Source organism: Copadichromis virginalis, linkage group LG9, assembly GCF_057382275.1.
Source record: "Copadichromis virginalis isolate Kocher_CV1m ecotype Utaka linkage group LG9, C_Virginalis_male_GT1.1, whole genome shotgun sequence".
Lineage (NCBI taxonomy): Eukaryota > Metazoa > Chordata > Actinopteri > Cichliformes > Cichlidae > Copadichromis > Copadichromis virginalis.
The window spans coordinates 31570824-31589120 of NC_140626.1; the positions used below are offsets into that span (position 1 = coordinate 31570824).

General features: G+C 40.3%; 3 protein-coding genes across 7 annotated transcripts in view; 2 read left to right on the forward strand and 1 right to left on the reverse strand.

Annotated features, from left to right (window-relative positions):
• Positions 1-820: 820 nt before the first annotated feature.
• On the reverse strand, positions 821-7952 carry LOC146702223 (uncharacterized). Of its 2 annotated transcripts, none has more exons than XM_085469015.1 (3): positions 7866-7952; positions 3533-5962; positions 821-2060 (listed from the first exon to the last, which is right to left on the reverse strand). In XM_085469015.1, exon 2 carries the CDS (start codon positions 5897-5899, stop codon positions 4853-4855), a length of 1047 nt encoding a protein of 348 aa, XP_085325141.1. In that variant the 5' UTR covers positions 5900-5962; positions 7866-7952; the 3' UTR covers positions 821-2060; positions 3533-4852. The 2 variants fall into 2 exon arrangements, with proteins under 2 accessions (XP_085325141.1, XP_085325140.1); XM_085469014.1 differs by lacking the exon at positions 7866-7952 and adding an exon at positions 6062-7201.
• Positions 7953-8709: 757 nt separating this feature from the next.
• Positions 8710-15469, forward strand: eif1axb (eukaryotic translation initiation factor 1A X-linked b). Its single transcript, XM_085469030.1, has 7 exons — positions 8710-8888; positions 9751-9834; positions 12209-12312; positions 12490-12540; positions 12826-12907; positions 13454-13545; positions 14230-15469. The coding sequence occupies exons 1-7, from the start codon at positions 8873-8875 to the stop codon at positions 14233-14235; spliced, it is 435 nt and encodes a 144-aa protein (XP_085325156.1). The 5' UTR covers positions 8710-8872; the 3' UTR covers positions 14236-15469.
• Positions 15470-16340: 871 nt separating this feature from the next.
• The window catches only part of map7d2b (MAP7 domain containing 2b), a 32369-nt gene continuing 30412 nt past the window's right edge, over positions 16341-18297 (forward strand). For 2 of the 4 annotated variants that reach the window (XM_085468951.1, XM_085468952.1), the window contains exons 1-2: positions 16544-17061; positions 18015-18101. In XM_085468951.1, the coding sequence (XP_085325077.1) occupies positions 17025-17061; positions 18015-18101 (124 nt within the window). In that variant the 5' untranslated portion in view covers positions 16544-17024. Of the gene's footprint in view, positions 16413-16543; positions 17062-18014; positions 18102-18297 lie in introns of those variants that run through there. The other 2 variants (XM_085468950.1, XM_085468953.1) reach the window with 2 other exon arrangements.

Below are 18297 nucleotides of genomic sequence, written 5' to 3' on the forward strand. Positions count from 1 at the left end.
GTTGCTGTAGTTGGGTTTGGCTGCAAGATAAATATGTTTTCATTAGATTTAAAGCCATTTTTGATAACATGCATTATTATTGCTGTAAAAATGTGCACAAACAGTCACGAGCAGCTGCTGGATGGAGGAAAATATTATGAACTCTACCTGATTAACATCTAACCGAAAGAAGAAATTTTTTTTCAAAAGCTGCCTACTTTGGCTTCACCTGCTGTGGGGATGCCAACAGCTCGTCTCCTGTCATCTTTCACCAACATGGTGCTACAGACTAAAGTTAGAAACACAGCTTGCATCAGAAGATGCTTGACCAGTAGCAGAGGCAGCTAGTCCTGTTTGCTGAGGTGATGGAGGAATGAGCCAGTCGAGCTCCAGGTGTCACACGAGGCCTCCGTAAACAGGCTGTTAAAAGCTGTTTTTAAAATGGGAAACAACCTTTTTTATGTGAATGCAGCCAAATGTCTACTTTATATTTATCTTTGTAGTTTTTACAGCATTTAAGTGCAAAGCATAAATGTATGTTTACACTACACCTGTCATTTGAATAAAAAATAATTTCACAGAACGTGAACCTCAGGAGCGTTTTATTGTGAAAGATGCAATATTTAGCTTATGTCAACTGAGATGAGATTTGTCGTTTGTTGGCTTTTTGTCTGCTTGTTGCTCTCAATTAATTTTTTTTATTAAAGAAATGTTTTTAAAAACTTGCAAAATAAAAAAACTGTGACACATGAAGCACCTTGTAAACCCCCTTCAGTATAAAAACTCATCCACACTCACTTTACAGGGTAAAAATGTGAACAGAAAACAGCAGCGCTAAGAATCAGTGGCATTTCCCTTTAATGCAATGTTGCAGGCAAAAAATAAAATCACCACAGCAAAGAACAAAAAATTAACACAGCAAACCTGCGATTTCACTGCATTTCAATTAAAAAGAAGAAAAACTAAAACGCTTCATAACACAGCTCGTTGCATCTCTTTTCAGTGTTATGCAGCAAACTCAGTTCATATTCGAATGATTTTCACCTCCTGTAAGATAAAACGTACAGTTATGACAGGATGAGTTTAAAATAACATTTGAAAGGTTTCGGCTCCTGCAACGAGTGAGCTCTGTGGCAATTTAATTACACACGGCCGGCTCTTTAAAAGCCACATTTTAGCCTCGAAAAGAGTTTTATGCTTGATTTAGTGTTGATGCATATTTCAGTACAAACTTCACAAACGCAGTTAAGACTGTAACATTTCATTGGTTTCCAATGTGTGGCCAGAGTCAACTAAAATAGTCCTACATTGAGTATTCAGGGACCATTAATGCTAATTATCTGTATTCCTGTTACACAAAGTTATGTGTATTTTAAAGTTTTTTGGGTCTTTTTAAATATTTGTAGCTTTTTCACCTTGGAAAGCTCCTTCACAAAAGGTATAACACATACTCAACGAAAAAGGCAAATGAACAGCTTTGAATGTGTCTTCTGTCGTAACTTCTTGAGGTCAGCTGACCAGTAATATATAAAAATAACGCACACCAAGTGAAGTGAAAGGTTCAAACTTTTGGCATTTTCACTCCACAAACAGCTTAAATGTCTTAGTGTTTGGGGTGTTTCCTTTGTTTGCTGGTCCAGAGTGTTTGATCCTTTTATTTTAGCACCTGTAAAAAAAGATCATGTGATGTGACTGAAAGCTTGGGTCTGTTTGTGTCGGTTATATTTTTCTGTAACACTTCATGAAATGGGAGTTACACCTGGAAAGTTTCTGTAATAACGCCTCCAAACAACTGCATTTATGTTTGGAAAATTCAGTTTTAGTCCAAGAGTGCGATTTTTAGAAAACTGCACCAGATTGGCTGTAACCTGCTCTGATGTCTCAAACTTCAAAGTTGGACCGTTGGCCCTTTTTTCTAGCTGACTTTTACCCAGTCTGAAACACGTCCCAGTTTAGATATATTCATTTTATTGATGTACAGTAGTAGTTACCTGCTGGTTGTAGGGGGCCATCATAAGTACAGTCCTGCTATTCGTGCAGGGAAGCACCTTGTTTGAGAAAATGAGCGCGTAAACTTAACCCTGAAACTAGGGCTGAACGATATATCGCATTTGCGATAATATCGCGACATGATCAAGTGAAATTTTCTAACCGCAAAGGCTGCGATTATACTCTGGACATGTCCAAATTCATGGGCTGCATCCTCCTGAGGCCGCATTTGTAGACCGATTACGTCACAGCGACGCGCCGAAGGCTGTCCAAATTACTACCATATCCCAGAATTCATAGCGCGGCCCAGCCAAACTCCAGTTTCCAACAATGGCGGCCGCTACTAAGTTTTAAAATTACTCATACTAATCTTTCTGGGTCACAAAATAAACTTTTAAAATATTTTCAGGCGAGAAAGTAGCTGTGTAAACATCAAATATCTGCTCGGTTTATCAAGATATCCCATATTTGCAAAAGTGCTTCGACGTTTTCAGAGGCGTCTGCTACCCACCAGCTCGACAGCTAGCCGGGAGCTCGAGGGTTACTGATGCGGCCGAGAACGGCACAACTCCCGGCACATCATTTTCAGATCACCGCGGAGTTTCGCTGCTCGGGTTAAACGTAATATATAAGTCACTTAGACAACCTAAAAATGTTATTGTTGGGCTTTTTTCAGTGTTTTGTTTGTTCGTGAGTAAATCGGTTTGGCTGAGATTAAAGTTATTAGATTAGATAAAATAAAACTTTATTAATCCCCCGGGTGGGTTCCTCCTTGGTTTTCACACAGCTGACTAAACGTCAAACAGAAAACTTATTAAACAGAAGTATGAGACAGTCGAGAATTTACGCCAGTGTCTGGTTATATTTTAGATAGCAAGAAGCAGACGGCCGAGTTTATTAAACTCCACCGAGACAGCGGTGACGCTAATCAGAACTAGACCGTCCAATTTCACGCCTTTAAATTTTAAAGGCGTGTTTGTGTGTGTGTTTATACAATTGCTATTATGTTTGCACTTTATGTGTAATGTTACTGACTGCAGAGATCAGTAAGATGTGTGTATTTTTTATTTATTAGTTTTATTTATTTAATATTATTTTTTAATTGAATGACTGTCTAGTAGTTCACAGATGTCGAAAAACTGAGTGTGGTAAAGCCACTGATTTTGTTTATGTATATTTCTGCAATCTGCACATTGTACTGACTTTCATTTTAATGTTTACACCAGGGTTCCTTGTCAGCACTTTATGCTCAGATGTTTGTAAGCTAAAAATAAACTATTGTGTATGTTCAAATATACTGTTGTGATTGAAGAAGTTAAATAAAAATGTCAGTCATCAATTCATGCATCACCTCATGTCATCATAACAGAGGTCTGTCTTCCAGGAAAGAACAGTTTAAAATTAATGTAATATAGTATTGGCCATACTATATGATGTATTGCTTGTCTTTGTTTAATAATACAGAAGACAAAGACCTTAAAAAATAATCGCATATCGCATCACAATCGCAATATTGGGGCAAAAAATCGCAATTAGATTATTTTCCATAATCGTTCAGCCCTACCTGAAACACAGCGGCTGCTTCTCGTTGGTGAAGTTTTGATCCACCTTTCACAGCGGAAGTGTTTCAGAAACAAGCGTTTAGTCTTCAAAGGATCTTTTATTTTGAAAATATATCAAATTCTTTATGCTGTTGCTGTCTCTGACTTCCTGACCTAATCGCCTGCTCTGTGCTGCTTAACTTTCTTTTAAAAACAGACTTAAGGCGACCCTGGAAGTCACTTCTGATGGAATCACAGCTGTGATCATTACGGGTTAACCTGCAAGGTAAGAAGACTAATCTGACTGTGTGTGTGCGCCACAGATATCAGCAACATTTAAAAAAGATGGTTACTGAAGGCTGTGATTAAATGTGTAAAATGTCTTTTAAATAAACACACAGTAGTTATATGGTAAGGGTGGGGGAAAAAATCGATACTGTGTAGTATCGTGATATTTTGTTTGCTAATAATGTATCGATACAGGGACGGCAGAAATCGATATTTTGTTACAAAAAAGGTTTTTGTGCTCTGACTTCAGAGCATGTTGATCCTTTTTCTGAGCAAGAATCCTGACACTGTCCAAATGTGTTTAACTGTTTTTGGCAGCAATAAACATGACAGTTTACTTATTTTAATTTAAGACATGTTTTATTTTAATTAAGTTTAAAACTTTTTTATTTAATGTAAAATTATATTTTGTTTTAATTTACTTTGAAATTCTTCAGTTGCTGAATGGGCTGCATAGTTTTCATAAATAGCTGTAATTGTACCAGATGGTTGCATTCAGTTAAGTTGGACTAGACTGTAATACAAACCGTTCAGTTTGTCAACAATAAAACTGACTGAAATGAGAGAAAGACTGAGTGTGAGACTTTGTTATTAGATAAAATGAATATTGATAAAGTTTACCTTTATGGACAGAATCTGAATATCGCAAAATATTTTTAAAAATTGCAATAATATCGTATCGTGCGTTAAGTATTGTGATAATATCGTATCGTGGGATGTATGGTGATTCCCACCTCTATTATATGGACGCCTGTGCTGATTCTGACCGTTTCCTGGACGTTTTTCTTTGAGACAAGTTTTTTGTCCCGTTTAATCAACTACGATTATCCTTAATTGAAAATAAAGGAAGGGAATTCAAATAAATCTTAGACACTTCTACTTAAACAGTAACATGTTTGGTCATTAACTGCACACACACAAAAAAGGTTTTCTAACTGTTAGGGGAAAAGTTTTTCTGCCCAAAGTTCAGTTCAGATGCATAAAATGTGGGATTTGACCTTGACGTCTGTGAGCCGCTTCACTCGAACACGAAGCTAAACGGTGAGTCTGGAGCGTCAGAAGTCGGAGTCGTCTGTCGCCGAGTTATCAGCACCGGCGGAGACTTCAAAAGTCTGCAGGCGGCTTTCATTAGCCTTCTGCTCAGTCATCTTCTTCTTGTTGTGGTTTCTGATGTGCACGCTCAGACCGCGCTCAGTCATTTCGTAGATCTGACACTTGGCGCAGTAGTACGGCGACACCCCGACGTGCCGGAACTGGTCGGCGAGGTACGACACGAGCGTCTTGAAGCCTTTGTTGCAGATGTCACAGCGTGGGATAACACCTGGATGCTCCTTCTCCAGGTGCTTCTTCAGGCCCCACCTGGACCCTTTGAACCCCTTCTTCTCCTCCGTGCCGGCTTCCTCCTCGGCTGCGCAGAGGCGGCAGACGAACACGGCGTCCTGGTTGGCGTGGCGCCTCGTGTGCGCGTCGAGCTCGATCTGAGTGCGGAGTGACTGCTGGCAGGAGTTGCAGAAGAACGTCTTCTTCCCCTCCATGTGGTGCATCTGCTTTAAATGCACCGCCAGCCCAGACGCCCTCTTGAAAAGCTTACCGGGCGGCGGGCACATCGTGCACACCAGTTTCTTACCTGAGCCCGAGTTCATCTCCATCACATCGCTGTAATCCTCTCCCAGCGCCAGCACGCTCGTATTGCTCACCGTGAACTCTTCGCTTTTGATCTCCTCTTCCTCGGTTACCAACCTCCTCTTCTGGCTCACCTGAGGTCGCAACCTCGCCGGTCTGGACGGCAGCAGAGCTCCGGGGTTCTCGCTGACCACCGGAGTTTTAACAATCGGCTCTTTCGCTGGGAGCGACCGATCTACGGACATCGTGAACTGGTAACTCTCCCCCTCCTCTTCAGGGTTTGAATACTCGATGACGTAGACGCCGTCATCGTCATCCTCTCCCACGACCTCGTCCTCTGCAGGCAGCGAGCACTCCACCTCGTAGAACACCTTCCCGTCGACGTGTGACTCCTCTTCAGCGATGTGAGTGTCGTCTATTCTCACGACTGTTATCTGGTCCATCCCACTGGCGCCATCCCAGTTTTTGTTTCCGGCCATGACCGAGGATGATGATGCTTTTCCTGCACCTCCGCTTTGAACGGTCGACTGCTTGGAAGCCGTCTGAAAGGAGAAAAATGTATTACATACGCAGCAAACAGATAAAATACTACAGAATGAAGGCATAAAAAGTCTTTCTGAGATATATCAATAAATCAATACCATATACACAGTATTTCCTGACAGTAAATATTGGTTTGTGACTGGCGTCCTCGTTCTGCTCGGCGTGGCAGCTCATGAAACAATCCTCCACCTGCATCACATCCTGGTTAGAGAGCAGCTCCATCTCAAAGAGCAGAACAAGGACTAACATCACCCAAGACGGTGAAGTCAAAGTCAGTCTGACCACAGGATCAGAGTCTGGCAGTCACAGCAAAAGCACTCTGATCAGCCTATTGTTGGAAAAACGGGAGACAGGAAGGGCCGATGCAAGTTTGTCAATAGTGAATCAACTTTCAAAATAAGAGCATATGGGAATATGTGATAGTGAACTGACTGAGATGCTGTCTGAAATTGATAAAACAATAAAAATAAATCTCAAAACACACCTGAGTGGTGTGCTAGCTTGGAACATGCTGGACTCATAACAGATCATTTTGTGTGGAAGAATACTCCTATAATGTGTGAAAGGCCCCTTTATATGAGAGCGCACTCAGAGCCTCAAGGACAAAGTCTGGTTTAGCAGAGAAAGTCGATAACTGCCCTTGTGACACCCCTCATCTCTGACTCGGGGTTTATAGGTAAACTTTCTTCATCCCTCTGGGCGGCCCACCAAAGTCTACGTGTGAAAAACACTTAACATTTATTCATAAATACTAAATATTATCCAAGTTTTATTTTTGTTTGGAGTGACCAGGATGGAAAGACTTAGAAATAAAAAGATCAGAAGGAGAAGTTAGACACACGAGCCTGATGTTGTTTGGACATGTGCAAAGGAGGAGAAAGGATGTTGAAGATGGAGCTGCAAGGGAGGAGGAAGAGAGGAAGACCTCAGAGAAGAATCATGGATGTAGTGGAGGAGGACATGCAGGCAGTTGGTGACACAAAGGAAGATCCCAGGGATGGGGTGGGATGGAGCAGCTGAAAGATGTAGGTCTGCACGGTGATGGAGCTGAATTTGAGTAAAAGCAGTTCCACTCAGCAGGAAATATATTATTAATTAATGATTAATGAATATTAATATTACATGTCCAGGTATTTGTTCGTAGTTTTTATCTGTACATGCTTGTATGCTACTCATTCATTGATGCAGGTATGCATTAACATATAAATAGACAATAAACAAGAGAATTATTGTTCATAATACAATTATTATATTATTATATACATGTACAATAACTACTTGTATTATTTACAAAATCTGTAATTGTGTTTATTATGTCAAATAATCATTTGTGATTACAGTAAGTATTTTACTGTTTATTTATGTAACTGCACAGCTCTTGCCCATAATTCATGCAATTGCCATTAAGACCATTTTTTCTATTATAATATTTTAATTTTCACATACATGTAGATTATATAAGCTACTATTATAATTTTTCATTATAATTTTGTATTCCTTTTTTATAAGTGCACGTTTAAATGTTTATTTTGATCATTCCTGTTATAACAAGACTTCCATTCAAAATGTTCTGTTTTAAGTAGAAGTGAGACGTGAGCAGCGATACTTCACATTTTAACGAAACATTTTTTCTCTAATAAATAATCCGCCACGACCTATTTTTCTGCTCAAGTGTTTTCTGTTTATTCTTTTAAATAACAGCAAGAATAGAGTCAACATTCAGCACGACCCTGCAGCCGAAGTCAGCCATCACAACCATTAGCTTAGCAACGAACAGCTAATCAGTAGATAGGGGCAGCTCTGAGGTTCAGATTTCTCCACTATGAACTAGTTGGCTCTTTAACATTAAAGGAAAAGAGTTGAACTGCATGCACAAATGTTCAGGTACAGCTAATCGTTCACCTTTAATCGATGCAGATGGTCAGATTTCCTGCAGAAAGCTAGCTGAGCCACAAAAAGAAAACACACAAAAAGACGTGTGTTTTCTTTCAGGACAAACTAACGAGCTGAAAACACATGACAGAGCGCCCCCTGGAGCCCTGGATGTACTTTAAAAGTACCAGCAGTCAGCGAAAAACAGTTCAGTAAAAAACTGTACAACAGAACGATATTGTACGATAAGATACAAGTTACCCTAGAAGGGACTCAGTTACGTGTAAACTAATAAATAAAGTCACATAAAATGAGCTTAACAAGTTAAAATGTCATATAATAATAAATATAAAAAAATAAACATTTGTAATTTAGTAAGGAGCTCGGGGTAAATTTAAAAATAACAATTAAATTAAAATGGAATAAAAATGAGTAAAGGAAACAACAGAATAGCCCTCAACATTAAAAAAATCAATAAAAAACTAAAAGAAGATTGGAAATAAAATACAATAAAATTTAATAAAATATAATTTTAAAAAAATCATAATTTAATTCGTGAAGAAGCTCCACAGGTTAAGGTACATGTAAGAAAAATATTGAAATAATGTTTTTATAAAATAAAATAAAACGTAAGAATGTGAATATAAATCAATACATTAATAGCTGAAGAAAATAAAACAGCCACAATAAAAATGTTTTTAACTGTATGATAATAATGTAAAAATTGAACATAAGCAATAAGAATTACTACTACTACGGTACTTTTACATTTATTAGAGGTGAATTTCGTCACTGTTGCTTCTTTACTGAAAGAAGCGCTTTGTCTCTGTAACAATGCCCTGTTCCAATAAAGTACTGAGGTTTTGAATATCCTGGTCTGCGCATGCGCACTTCTGATGAGTGATTCGACGCTGAGTAGCTAGCATCTCGTCAGATCTGTGCTTTCTCTGCATTCGCTCACTTCTCGTGAACAGTTATTGTTTAACAGCTGGTCATTTCTACCGAGCGGAACTACCGTGACCGAGGCGTGAAAGAATATGCCCAAAAATAAAGGTAAGGCTAGCGGGAAGCCATCCGTTAGCGACGAGTTTCAGTTGATTGTGTCGGAGCCCGCCGCGGACACACGCAGCTAAAACGTGACACCGACCGGCTGCTGCTAGTTAGCCCCGCGGAGCCTCGTTTACACGACCGTTAGCGTGGTATACGTGATGTTTACCCTCTCTGTTTGGTTCTATGCGGGGTAACTGTGAATTTAGGAGAAATCTAATAAAGTTCTCCTTCTCCGTTAACGATTGAGCTAACCTGATTACTGGTGTAGTCCGCTGCTAACTATTACAGCTAACCAGCTAGCTTCTACCTAGTTACCCCACCCGGGCCGGCCCGTAATATCCGCCTCCAATTTCCACCAATATGCAGCCCTTTAAAACACCAGAGTGTCTTTATACTGGGTTCTAAACTATTCTCCAGATGGTATTGTAGCGTTTGGACGATGTTACGACCCTTAACATAAAGGTTAGCTCCTCTTTCTGTCCGGTTCCCCTTTCAGAGAGAAGCTCACACAGGCGTTGAAATTAATGCCATCTCTGCTGTGTACCACGATAAAACGCCAGTTTGGATAACTGAAATTGAACCATTCACACGTACTTAAAACAAGGTGTCAGTGTTGTCTTGTTTAGCAGAAGTTTCTGGTGTTTCTAGTCATTTTTGTTCCGTTGCTAAACAAAAAGCTTCCTTAAGCTTGATTAAATTTAACTCCACTCAAGCCAACCTGATGAAATCTTAGTATTGGTGTTTTTCCATTTAATTGTTGGTTGATTGTTTATGGCGCCAAAATTATTTATATGTACGTTTAAAAAAACAAAACAGTGAAATTGACACAAACCACTAATGTATTTCTGCTTGTTTCTGTTTACAGGTAAAGGAGGTAAAAATCGGCGACGTGGAAAGAACGAAAATGAGTCTGAGAAGAGGGAGCTGGTGTTCAAGGAGGATGGACAGGGTGAGTGTGGGTTCAGTTTATTCTGTTTGTGGGTTAGAAGAGTTGCCTTCACCTCCGAGCTAAGCAAGTATGCAAGTATTGCTTGCACAATATAATGCTGTTCACAGAAAGGAGCGCCTTACAGAAAATTGTCAGGTAAACAAAACACTGACAACATTATAGCACTGACGCATTTACGTGTTCAAAAAGGAGTAGGACGAAGTATAAACTTATTCATAAGGTCTAGGATTAAGTGTCACTGCATGTCCTTAACAAACAGTAATTTAGTGTGTTTGATGTGAGTGGGATGAAGAGTGAACTATTAAGGTTTTAAAGTATGTCTCAGTTAAAATACAGTGTTTCTTCTTATTATGGGAAAATAAAATTGAGTTACACAAAGGAGAGTGATGAGTAAAATACAAAATAAAATGTAATAAATGTAAAAAAAAAAATTAAACCTTTTAAATGAATGAAACAAAGTGCTGTTTAAAAAGCTGCATATTATTGGATAAGTTGGGTCTGTAGAGTGAGCTCGTTAAATTCAATAAAACAGAATAAAAAGTGCCTCCCTAAAACAAATACGTCACATACTAAAAGTGTAGTGGTCAGTGTATGAAGAAGAAAAGTTATTTAAATAGTAATAATAAAAGTTTGTTCTAGTGTTAGTTTACTGTATCAGCTGTAAAACACAGTTACACAGAGCTGTTTCACTATATTATGTCTCTCTCTCTTTTTCCTTTTTTTTTTTTTTTTTTTTTTTTTTTTTAGCATCTGCAAATAAAAAAATGATCTCAATAACTTGAAATCAAAATGAAGACATGATATAAAAATTTTTAAATGCTTTGGCGAAACCTGAATATCATCTAAACGTTTAGAAAGTAACAGGATGAATACAAAAAGACAAAAATAAATTTAAGGAGGGAAAAAAAATCCCAATTGTAAGTTGGGCACAGTTTTAAGAATTGTAAACGAGTGTCATAGCTCATCGTTCATGTTAGAACTACTTAAATCTCTAAGATTGAAATGTAATCTTTCAGTCTAATCTAATCAGTTTTATCCAAACAAAAAAATGCTTGAAGTTTTCAGTCCTGTGCTTGCATATGTGACAATTATTTGATGGTAAATCAAATATTTGCTTAAAAAATGTCTCGTTAAGCTGTGAGGATTTAAAATATCAGCTGTAGTTGATGAGCAGACAGTCAAAACACACCAGCTCCCCAGCCTGCAGGTGTCATTTAACTCATATCAATTTAATTTTGTTTGTATAGCACCAATTCACACCAACAGTTGCGTCAAGGTGCTTTAAGGTAAAGACCCCACAGCATTAGAAAGAAACCCCAACTTTTACATGACCTACTATAAACAAACATTTGGTGACAGTGGGAAGGAAAAACTCCCTTTTATCAGAAGGAAAGGATTTAAGAGCAGTGATGTTTAGAGCGCTGGATGACTGAGGGGTTTACCGGCTTTACTGGATCTTCAGCTTAGAAGTGTCAGGATCCAGCTGGAGCTGCTCAAAAATTCACTGCTCAAATCCGGATGTAACAACCTTCTGAGGAGCAGGTTTAAAACCAAATTAAAATTTAAAGTTAAACATTGCAATCACTGGATGATCTATCTTGTGTCATTATGCCATTCACAAATATTTATGGCTGGATCCACTCCCTACAGCCTCGGTGCATGTGTCACTGATCCTGCCAGACCTGGATCAGAGAATCAGGGACCTCCTGGACAGTCTGGTGCTATTTGGAAGCATGGGTACAGAACACTTCAGAGGTTCTGATGAAGGTGTGGGTCAGTTCTGCCTTCATCATTCAAGAACTGTTCTGTACCAGGAAGAACCCAAAGCACCAGGATAGGATTGCAGTCATTCTGGAGTGTGTTTCAGGCTTCAGACTCTCACGTCTGTCGCATGTGCTCAGTGTGAACAGTTTGTTCAGAAACATGCACAGGAGTGACCTGCAAAGCAGCACATACTGTTCCTGCTGTTATCTACAGCTTTGTCTAGCTCTGCTCCTGCTGGTGTCCACTCCAAATCTTGGCACTCTGCTGGGAGACTCTGCAAACTTTCCTGTAACCGCAGGCATGGAGATCCTGAAGGATCTGGACTGCACGGGCAACCATCAGTAGCCGGGACACTAACTAAAAGCAAAACTAGAGAAAAATCAGTCAGAAGAGAGGAAGAGCGAGCAGTCTGTGGGCACCACCTGCCATCCCTTTGTGGGGGTTGTCTTGTTGTCTCATCCAGTGCATCTGTCACTTTCATTTGCACCAAGGCAGCTGAAATAGATTCATAATGGTTTATTCCTCCTATTCTGAACAGTGTACGAGCCCTTTATTACAGGCGAGTATATCACGGGTTGATTTAAGCTTCCTTTGCTCTCTTGTGTCTCAGAATACGCTCAGGTGATTAAAATGTTGGGGAACGGACGTCTGGAGGCGATGTGCTTCGATGGAACCAAGCGGCTTTGCCACATCAGAGGAAAACTCCGGAAAAAGGTAGGAATGACCCGAGCACCTTCTGTCGCCTTCTCCCACCATCACACACAGAGGAAACTCTGTGGTGTGACGCCGCGTCAGCATTTTCTCAGGCAGCCGCCGTCAGCGTGTGTGCGGGTCACAAAGTGCAGCGTGACCCTGTGCCACTCATCCCTGCTTTGTTTTGTTTTCCTCCAGGTCTGGATTAACACGTCGGACATCATCCTGGTCGGGCTGAGGGATTATCAGGTGTGTTGGTGGCTCACACAGGCTTCAGATCAGACCACTAATACTGTTGTCAGTCACTGAGAGGGCACCGTGAAGCTTTAACAGCCTGAATTACTTTTCCTAAACTTATTTGTGTTTTATCAGTAGAGATGTTGATGTTTATGATGGCCACAAATAACAGAAAACTGCTCACAGTTGTGTTTACATGGAGAGTCCTACCTACGGGGCTCTGTAGGGGGGCTTAGTTAAAAAATCTTAAGTTACTGTGATCAGTAACACAAACTTCAACCCCAACTTCTGTTCCAGGACAACAAAGCTGACGTCATCCTTAAGTACAACGCAGACGAGGCTCGCAGTTTGAAAGCGTACGGAGAGCTGCCAGAGCACGGTGAGTTACGCTGCACGTGTCACATTAACGAGGCGGTTTTTTAAAAACTTGCTGTGTTAATGTTACTGCAGCTGGTTGTCTGGTGTCTGTTTTACTTCCATGAACTTCCACAAACATTATTGTGTCAGACCTGTAGGTGAAGTAGGATTCTGTTTTCCTGCAAATCCAAGGTGGAAAATAGTTGCAGGTTTTGATCAGCAGAGGGCCTCATTGCACATCACAAACATACTGAATTTTGGGACTGAGCAAAGTAGCAGCACCGTGGTGATGACCCAACCAACTGCAGGAAGACAATAGAGGAAGCGTTAGGGCTACCCGGTTAGCCATGCATGAACTTTCAAAATAAAAGTTCAAGGTTTCTCCACTAATAAATCACGTGCAAGGTGGAGAAGTGGTGACAGTCTCATTTCCAAACTGCTCCCTGATGGTGATCATTCAGAGCATCTATAACTGCACAGTCCGACCCTGTGGCGTGATTAGATTCACTCTGGGGTCGGCGTGAGTACTCGTGAGATGTTTCTGATGCATTTTCTGTTTCATCTGCAGCCAAAATCAACGAGACAGACACATTTGGACCTGGAGACGACGATGAGATTCAGTTCGATGACATTGCAGATGACGATGAGGACATTGATGATGTAAGTTGGCGTAATTGAACAATATTTTTTTTATATATTCTAAGTACCTGAATTTAATTCTTCACAGGAGTGAATTATAATCCCAAAAGTAGTCTTGAAGCCAGTACAACACCTTGAATTAAACATAAAGAACTAGCAGCATAATTTTACTTTCTTCTTTTAGTTCTAAATCTCCATCAGTGACCTTATTTTCTGAGACACAGTGGAGCTTTGCTTGCTCTTAAACAAGTTTGGTCTTGGAGCTTGTGTCATCAAAAAAGTTGTGGTGGACACATTTTATTGCATTTTATAGACAAAAAGCTTATAAATCATAATTGGTCGTATTTAAGTTCATTTCTGATTTAAAACAATAAAAAAAAAAAGAGGAGATGTGAGGATGGTTCTGACGAGACAGTTTAGCTGAGCGAGCCTGGGCGTAAACTTGTTTTTAAGTGACTTTGGAGTCTTGCACCTTCTAACAGCCTTATATTGGCTTTTTTTCACATGTGTTTTAGATTAATGCATTTGAGAGATTTTCTAGATATTTGATGATCCTCACCATCTTTGGTTGCACTTTAACCCCCAACATGATATAAACTGTAGAAGTAGTTTGTTTGGTCCAAATATGGTGGATAACTAAACTGCGTGCACGCTGGGATCAGATTGTGTAGAACAAACTCAAATGTTTCCTCTTCCTCTTTGCAGATCTAAAATCCTGCCACTGGAGGGAGAAGGTGGGATTTTGTTAGAGATGCTCCGATTGGGATCTTTCGAGCCGAACACAGCGCACCGAAAATAATTATTTTTATTAAGATCAGCCTATGCCAGTCCAATACAGTTTATTAATATACAGTATGTTTAATCCAGCTTGTTTATCATCAGTAGACATCTTTGTTGTTTGGAGAACTTTAAGTGCATTTCACACGGGGGAGATCACCATCAGTACTTTGATTTATTAGACAAGACGCTGCTTTAGAGACTGTCTCAGTTATCAGACGGAGACCACTGAGGAGGATGATTATGAAGATGATGATGACGCCGACAGTTTGCTTTCCCCACCTTTGTGGAGAATCTGAGCTGATCGACTGCATCATACGTGTAAGGTGAACATCTGGAGCATTTCTAGATTTTTACCCTTTGCTTCCAGCTGCAACAGAAAAAGGCAAATCTGCCATCTCAGTTTTGATTTTTTGTTTCCTCCTTAATTTTACACACAGCTGCGCAGAAAACACACTCATTGTCTCATGACTGCAAAATATCTCACACCTAGTGCATGTCATCTTTTAAAAATGTATTTATATTCATTTCACACTGTGGAATTTACAAACGAGTACAGAATCTCTGGATTCGCCAATAAAAACATTAACTAGTTTGTGTTTTTCCTCCTTGATCGTTTATCGTTGTTTGTTGATTGCAGAAAGAATGCATTGACCTCCACGGTGGCTTTTTGCTCCCTTTCCTTTACGCCCTGCCTGCTCACATAAGCTCGTATTTTTAGTTTAAACCCAGGCTGAATGAAGGCAATCCTGCTCCCCTAAAATCAAAAGAAGACTCAGATGTATTCTTCTGTTTACTTCCCTCATTTGTCTTTCTGTTGTTGTTTCTTTGTCCTCTCTTTGAACTCTTTGCTGCTCGCAATTCCGGTCGCTAGACCAGCGGTTCCCAAACGTTCCCCTTGCAGACATCCCCACCAGTTAAACCAGTAAAACCTCACAGCACAGCCATTTATCATCGCATAGAACCTCTAGAAAAATCAGTGATTTATATCTGCAGCATATTATATCTATTTCCCCTCCTCGCAGTCCCCGAGGAGGCCCAGCACCTCAGTTTGGGAACCACTGCTCTAGCCGACGTGGGGCCTGTTGCTGTTGTAACTGAATTAATAAAAAATTAAAATGTACTATGATGTTTGAAGGCTGGGTTTCCAATAAAGATCTTAACTCCACTGACCTGGCATCGTGGTTTTTGGGCGCCTAACGCACTTCCTGTGCCGGTCTGATGGTGGCAGCAGGACAGATAAACTGACCTTGTGCTCTTGGGCACTTTAAGCTGAGAACATTCAGGGTTGCAGGGAACAAAAGCTGGTATTTTTGTCCTTACAGTGTGGAGAGGCTGTGCAGGAAGTGACGACCTGCTGTGGTGAATCCTTCAGCCTCAGGCTCACAGTGTGCCTGCTCTTTGTCTCCAAATGGTTTTATTTAAAGTTGACCAGTCCTTCTGTCCCTTATTTAAGTTCTTATTTCATATTATTTCTACTCTTAAATGTTTACGTTGGGGAAAACAAAGACCAAGGAAAGAAGCTCAGTAATGCAGGCTTTTTCTGGCACAGCGCTTGCAAAAACAATACCTAATTAGATCAGAACCTTTGGTATCTGTTTATACTGCATTTATACTCTGTGTGTTTGTGTCTTATGTCCTGCAGGTTTTTCATAAAGGTCCATTTTACCACATTATTGGGTTTATGTAATATGATATAATTTGAATGCACACCGAAGCGGATTTTGACCGTTTTTAAGACATCGGCTGGTTTAGTTCGTTGGATTTCTGCAGTTATCACACAAAAACATCTGTATCTGAGAGGCTGTGGTCCACGCGTTAATTTTTTCTTTGTGATTTATTTAAAAACCTCATTGTTGTTATTTATAGCGCTGCCATCTGAGGCGACTCAGTAAGCGTGTGTGTGTTTTGATCTGAAAACAGCAGCACTGACCCACATTTACAGCAGCCATCCTCACGGTTTGCTATTATCTATGACGTAACTGCATCGCTGGGGCCGGCACGTGCGGCCTGTCACGAGCCAATTTCAGCTAGTTTTACTGCCACGTGAGGAAGAGTGTGTCCTTTTGTGACGACAAACGGATTTAATCTGAAAAGTTACAAAAATGAAAGTAAGTGACATAAACATGTTGTAAAGCTGCTTTACAGTGATTTATTCTTCCGCCAAGCTGCTTTTATAGTTCTGGGCAAGCGACAGGCGCTACCTGGTTGCTAAGCGACGCATAACAGCGCGAGTGGGCGCATTAATATGTAAATTAGCCAAATGTAAAGCGGTCACAGGTTCGTGTTTCCGTTATAAACCAAAAAGCTGGAAAATGTAATATTATTTTTTTTACTACACGTTAGATACTTTTATAATATCACAAAGAGCAATGTTTAATCTTTTTCTTTCATTCCAATGTTTTTATTTTTATTTTATGAAGTAGTCCCGACGTTTCGTTGAAGCTACCCTTGTATTTGAAGCTTTAAATATGGCTACATTGGCGGTATCGGTTCTGGTTTATCTGAGAGAAGTATATACGAGGACTGACATGAAGATTACGTTTTATAGCATCGAATAGAAATCCACTCTTGCTCCCCTCCCCTCCCTGTGCCTCCATACTCCTAGCATCCTCCTAGACTTCTCCTGAGTCACTGTGTCGGACCGGCGCTCTCCTGTGTGGGGTACCGCGGGTTTAACGTCTTTCTGGCTCTTGTCACGTCCCTCTACTGGAAAACACTCGATGACCCAGGTGGCTCCAGGTCCAGCTGACATGACAGGTGAGAAAAATATATGCTCCTATTTATGAATCTTATATTAAATGTGTATTATTGGCTGGGTAATCTTCCTACGCTCAGAAACGCCCATGGACAAACATTAACCCACAACCATTAACCTGGATAGGACTGATTCACGCTGCATTTTCATTTAAAGACCTTTAAAGAGTCATGCGTTACATCCGCATATACTGAAGAATTACTTTAGATATGTGCATCTGGAAATAAATTTTCCATGTGTAATGTTTCTTATGTTTAGGCATGGTTTTGCATGTTGCGTTGTACAAATATGTTGTTGCATTTCATATATAGAGGTCTACGTGAGTGATACACATCAAATGACGTCTTGGGAAGTATATTTTATGATAGGCCAGCATAAATATTCTAACTGATTATGTTTGCTATCCTACATTATATTGATTCCACCCATCCCTCTTTATGGGCTGTCAGCTCTTTAACCATCCACAGTCCTCGATCATCCTCTTAAACAAACAGCAGATTTCTGCATGTGATGTAATGTACACTGGAGACAGAGTGTGGGAGAGGGGACTTTTGGCTCATGTTTGCATGTATTTGCATATCTAATGCCTGTATGTTAAGACCACTGTTTGTTTGTTTTTTAAAAAACCATTGAATGCACAGAGCACGGTGGATAGTTGCCCTTTGGCTGCTTTCAGGCTGTCAGTTTGACAGATTAAGAGGGAAAAAAAGGAGCAGGAAGAAGGCCGGAGGTTACACTCAGGGGTCTTGCTCTGACATCTGACCCCCAGAGGCGAAGCAGTGACTGACAGAAAATGTATTGCATCTGGACGCCCTGTGACTGATAGCTTTCTTAATCCCTGCTCTTCCATATTGACAGAGTGGTCACGTTTGCCGCTCTGGCTTTACATTTTTAGCTTTATTTTGCTTCTCGGCCAAGTGTGAATCATGTCTGACTCTTCTCTCCCAAAACACAGCGCTGGTCCCTCCTCCTGCGCCAACACTGCTCGCCAACAGGCACGCATCTCCTTCTCGATCACCATCCAATCACAGGAGCCCTCCAGGTAAATGTGTAATCTCATCATAGCCTTTTACATACTCCCAGTATTTTAATAAAGAAGAAGGTGACAGTTCTATTTATAGAGCGCCACTTCAAAACAACAGTCATCTCCAGGGGCTTTATTTAGTGAGCTGAAAACAAACTGCACAATCACAGCATCCCCTATGAGCAGCACTTGGTGACTGCAGGAAGGAAGAACT

Excerpts from the sequence above, each read along its gene's own strand:
- eif1axb (XM_085469030.1), top strand. Across the intron at positions 12,313-12,489 it reads GAGGAAAACTCCGGAAAAAG|GTCTGGATTAACACGTCGGA; the intron begins GTAGGAATGACC and ends GTTTTCCTCCAG. Across the intron at positions 12,541-12,825 it reads TCGGGCTGAGGGATTATCAG|GACAACAAAGCTGACGTCAT; the intron begins GTGTGTTGGTGG and ends CTTCTGTTCCAG.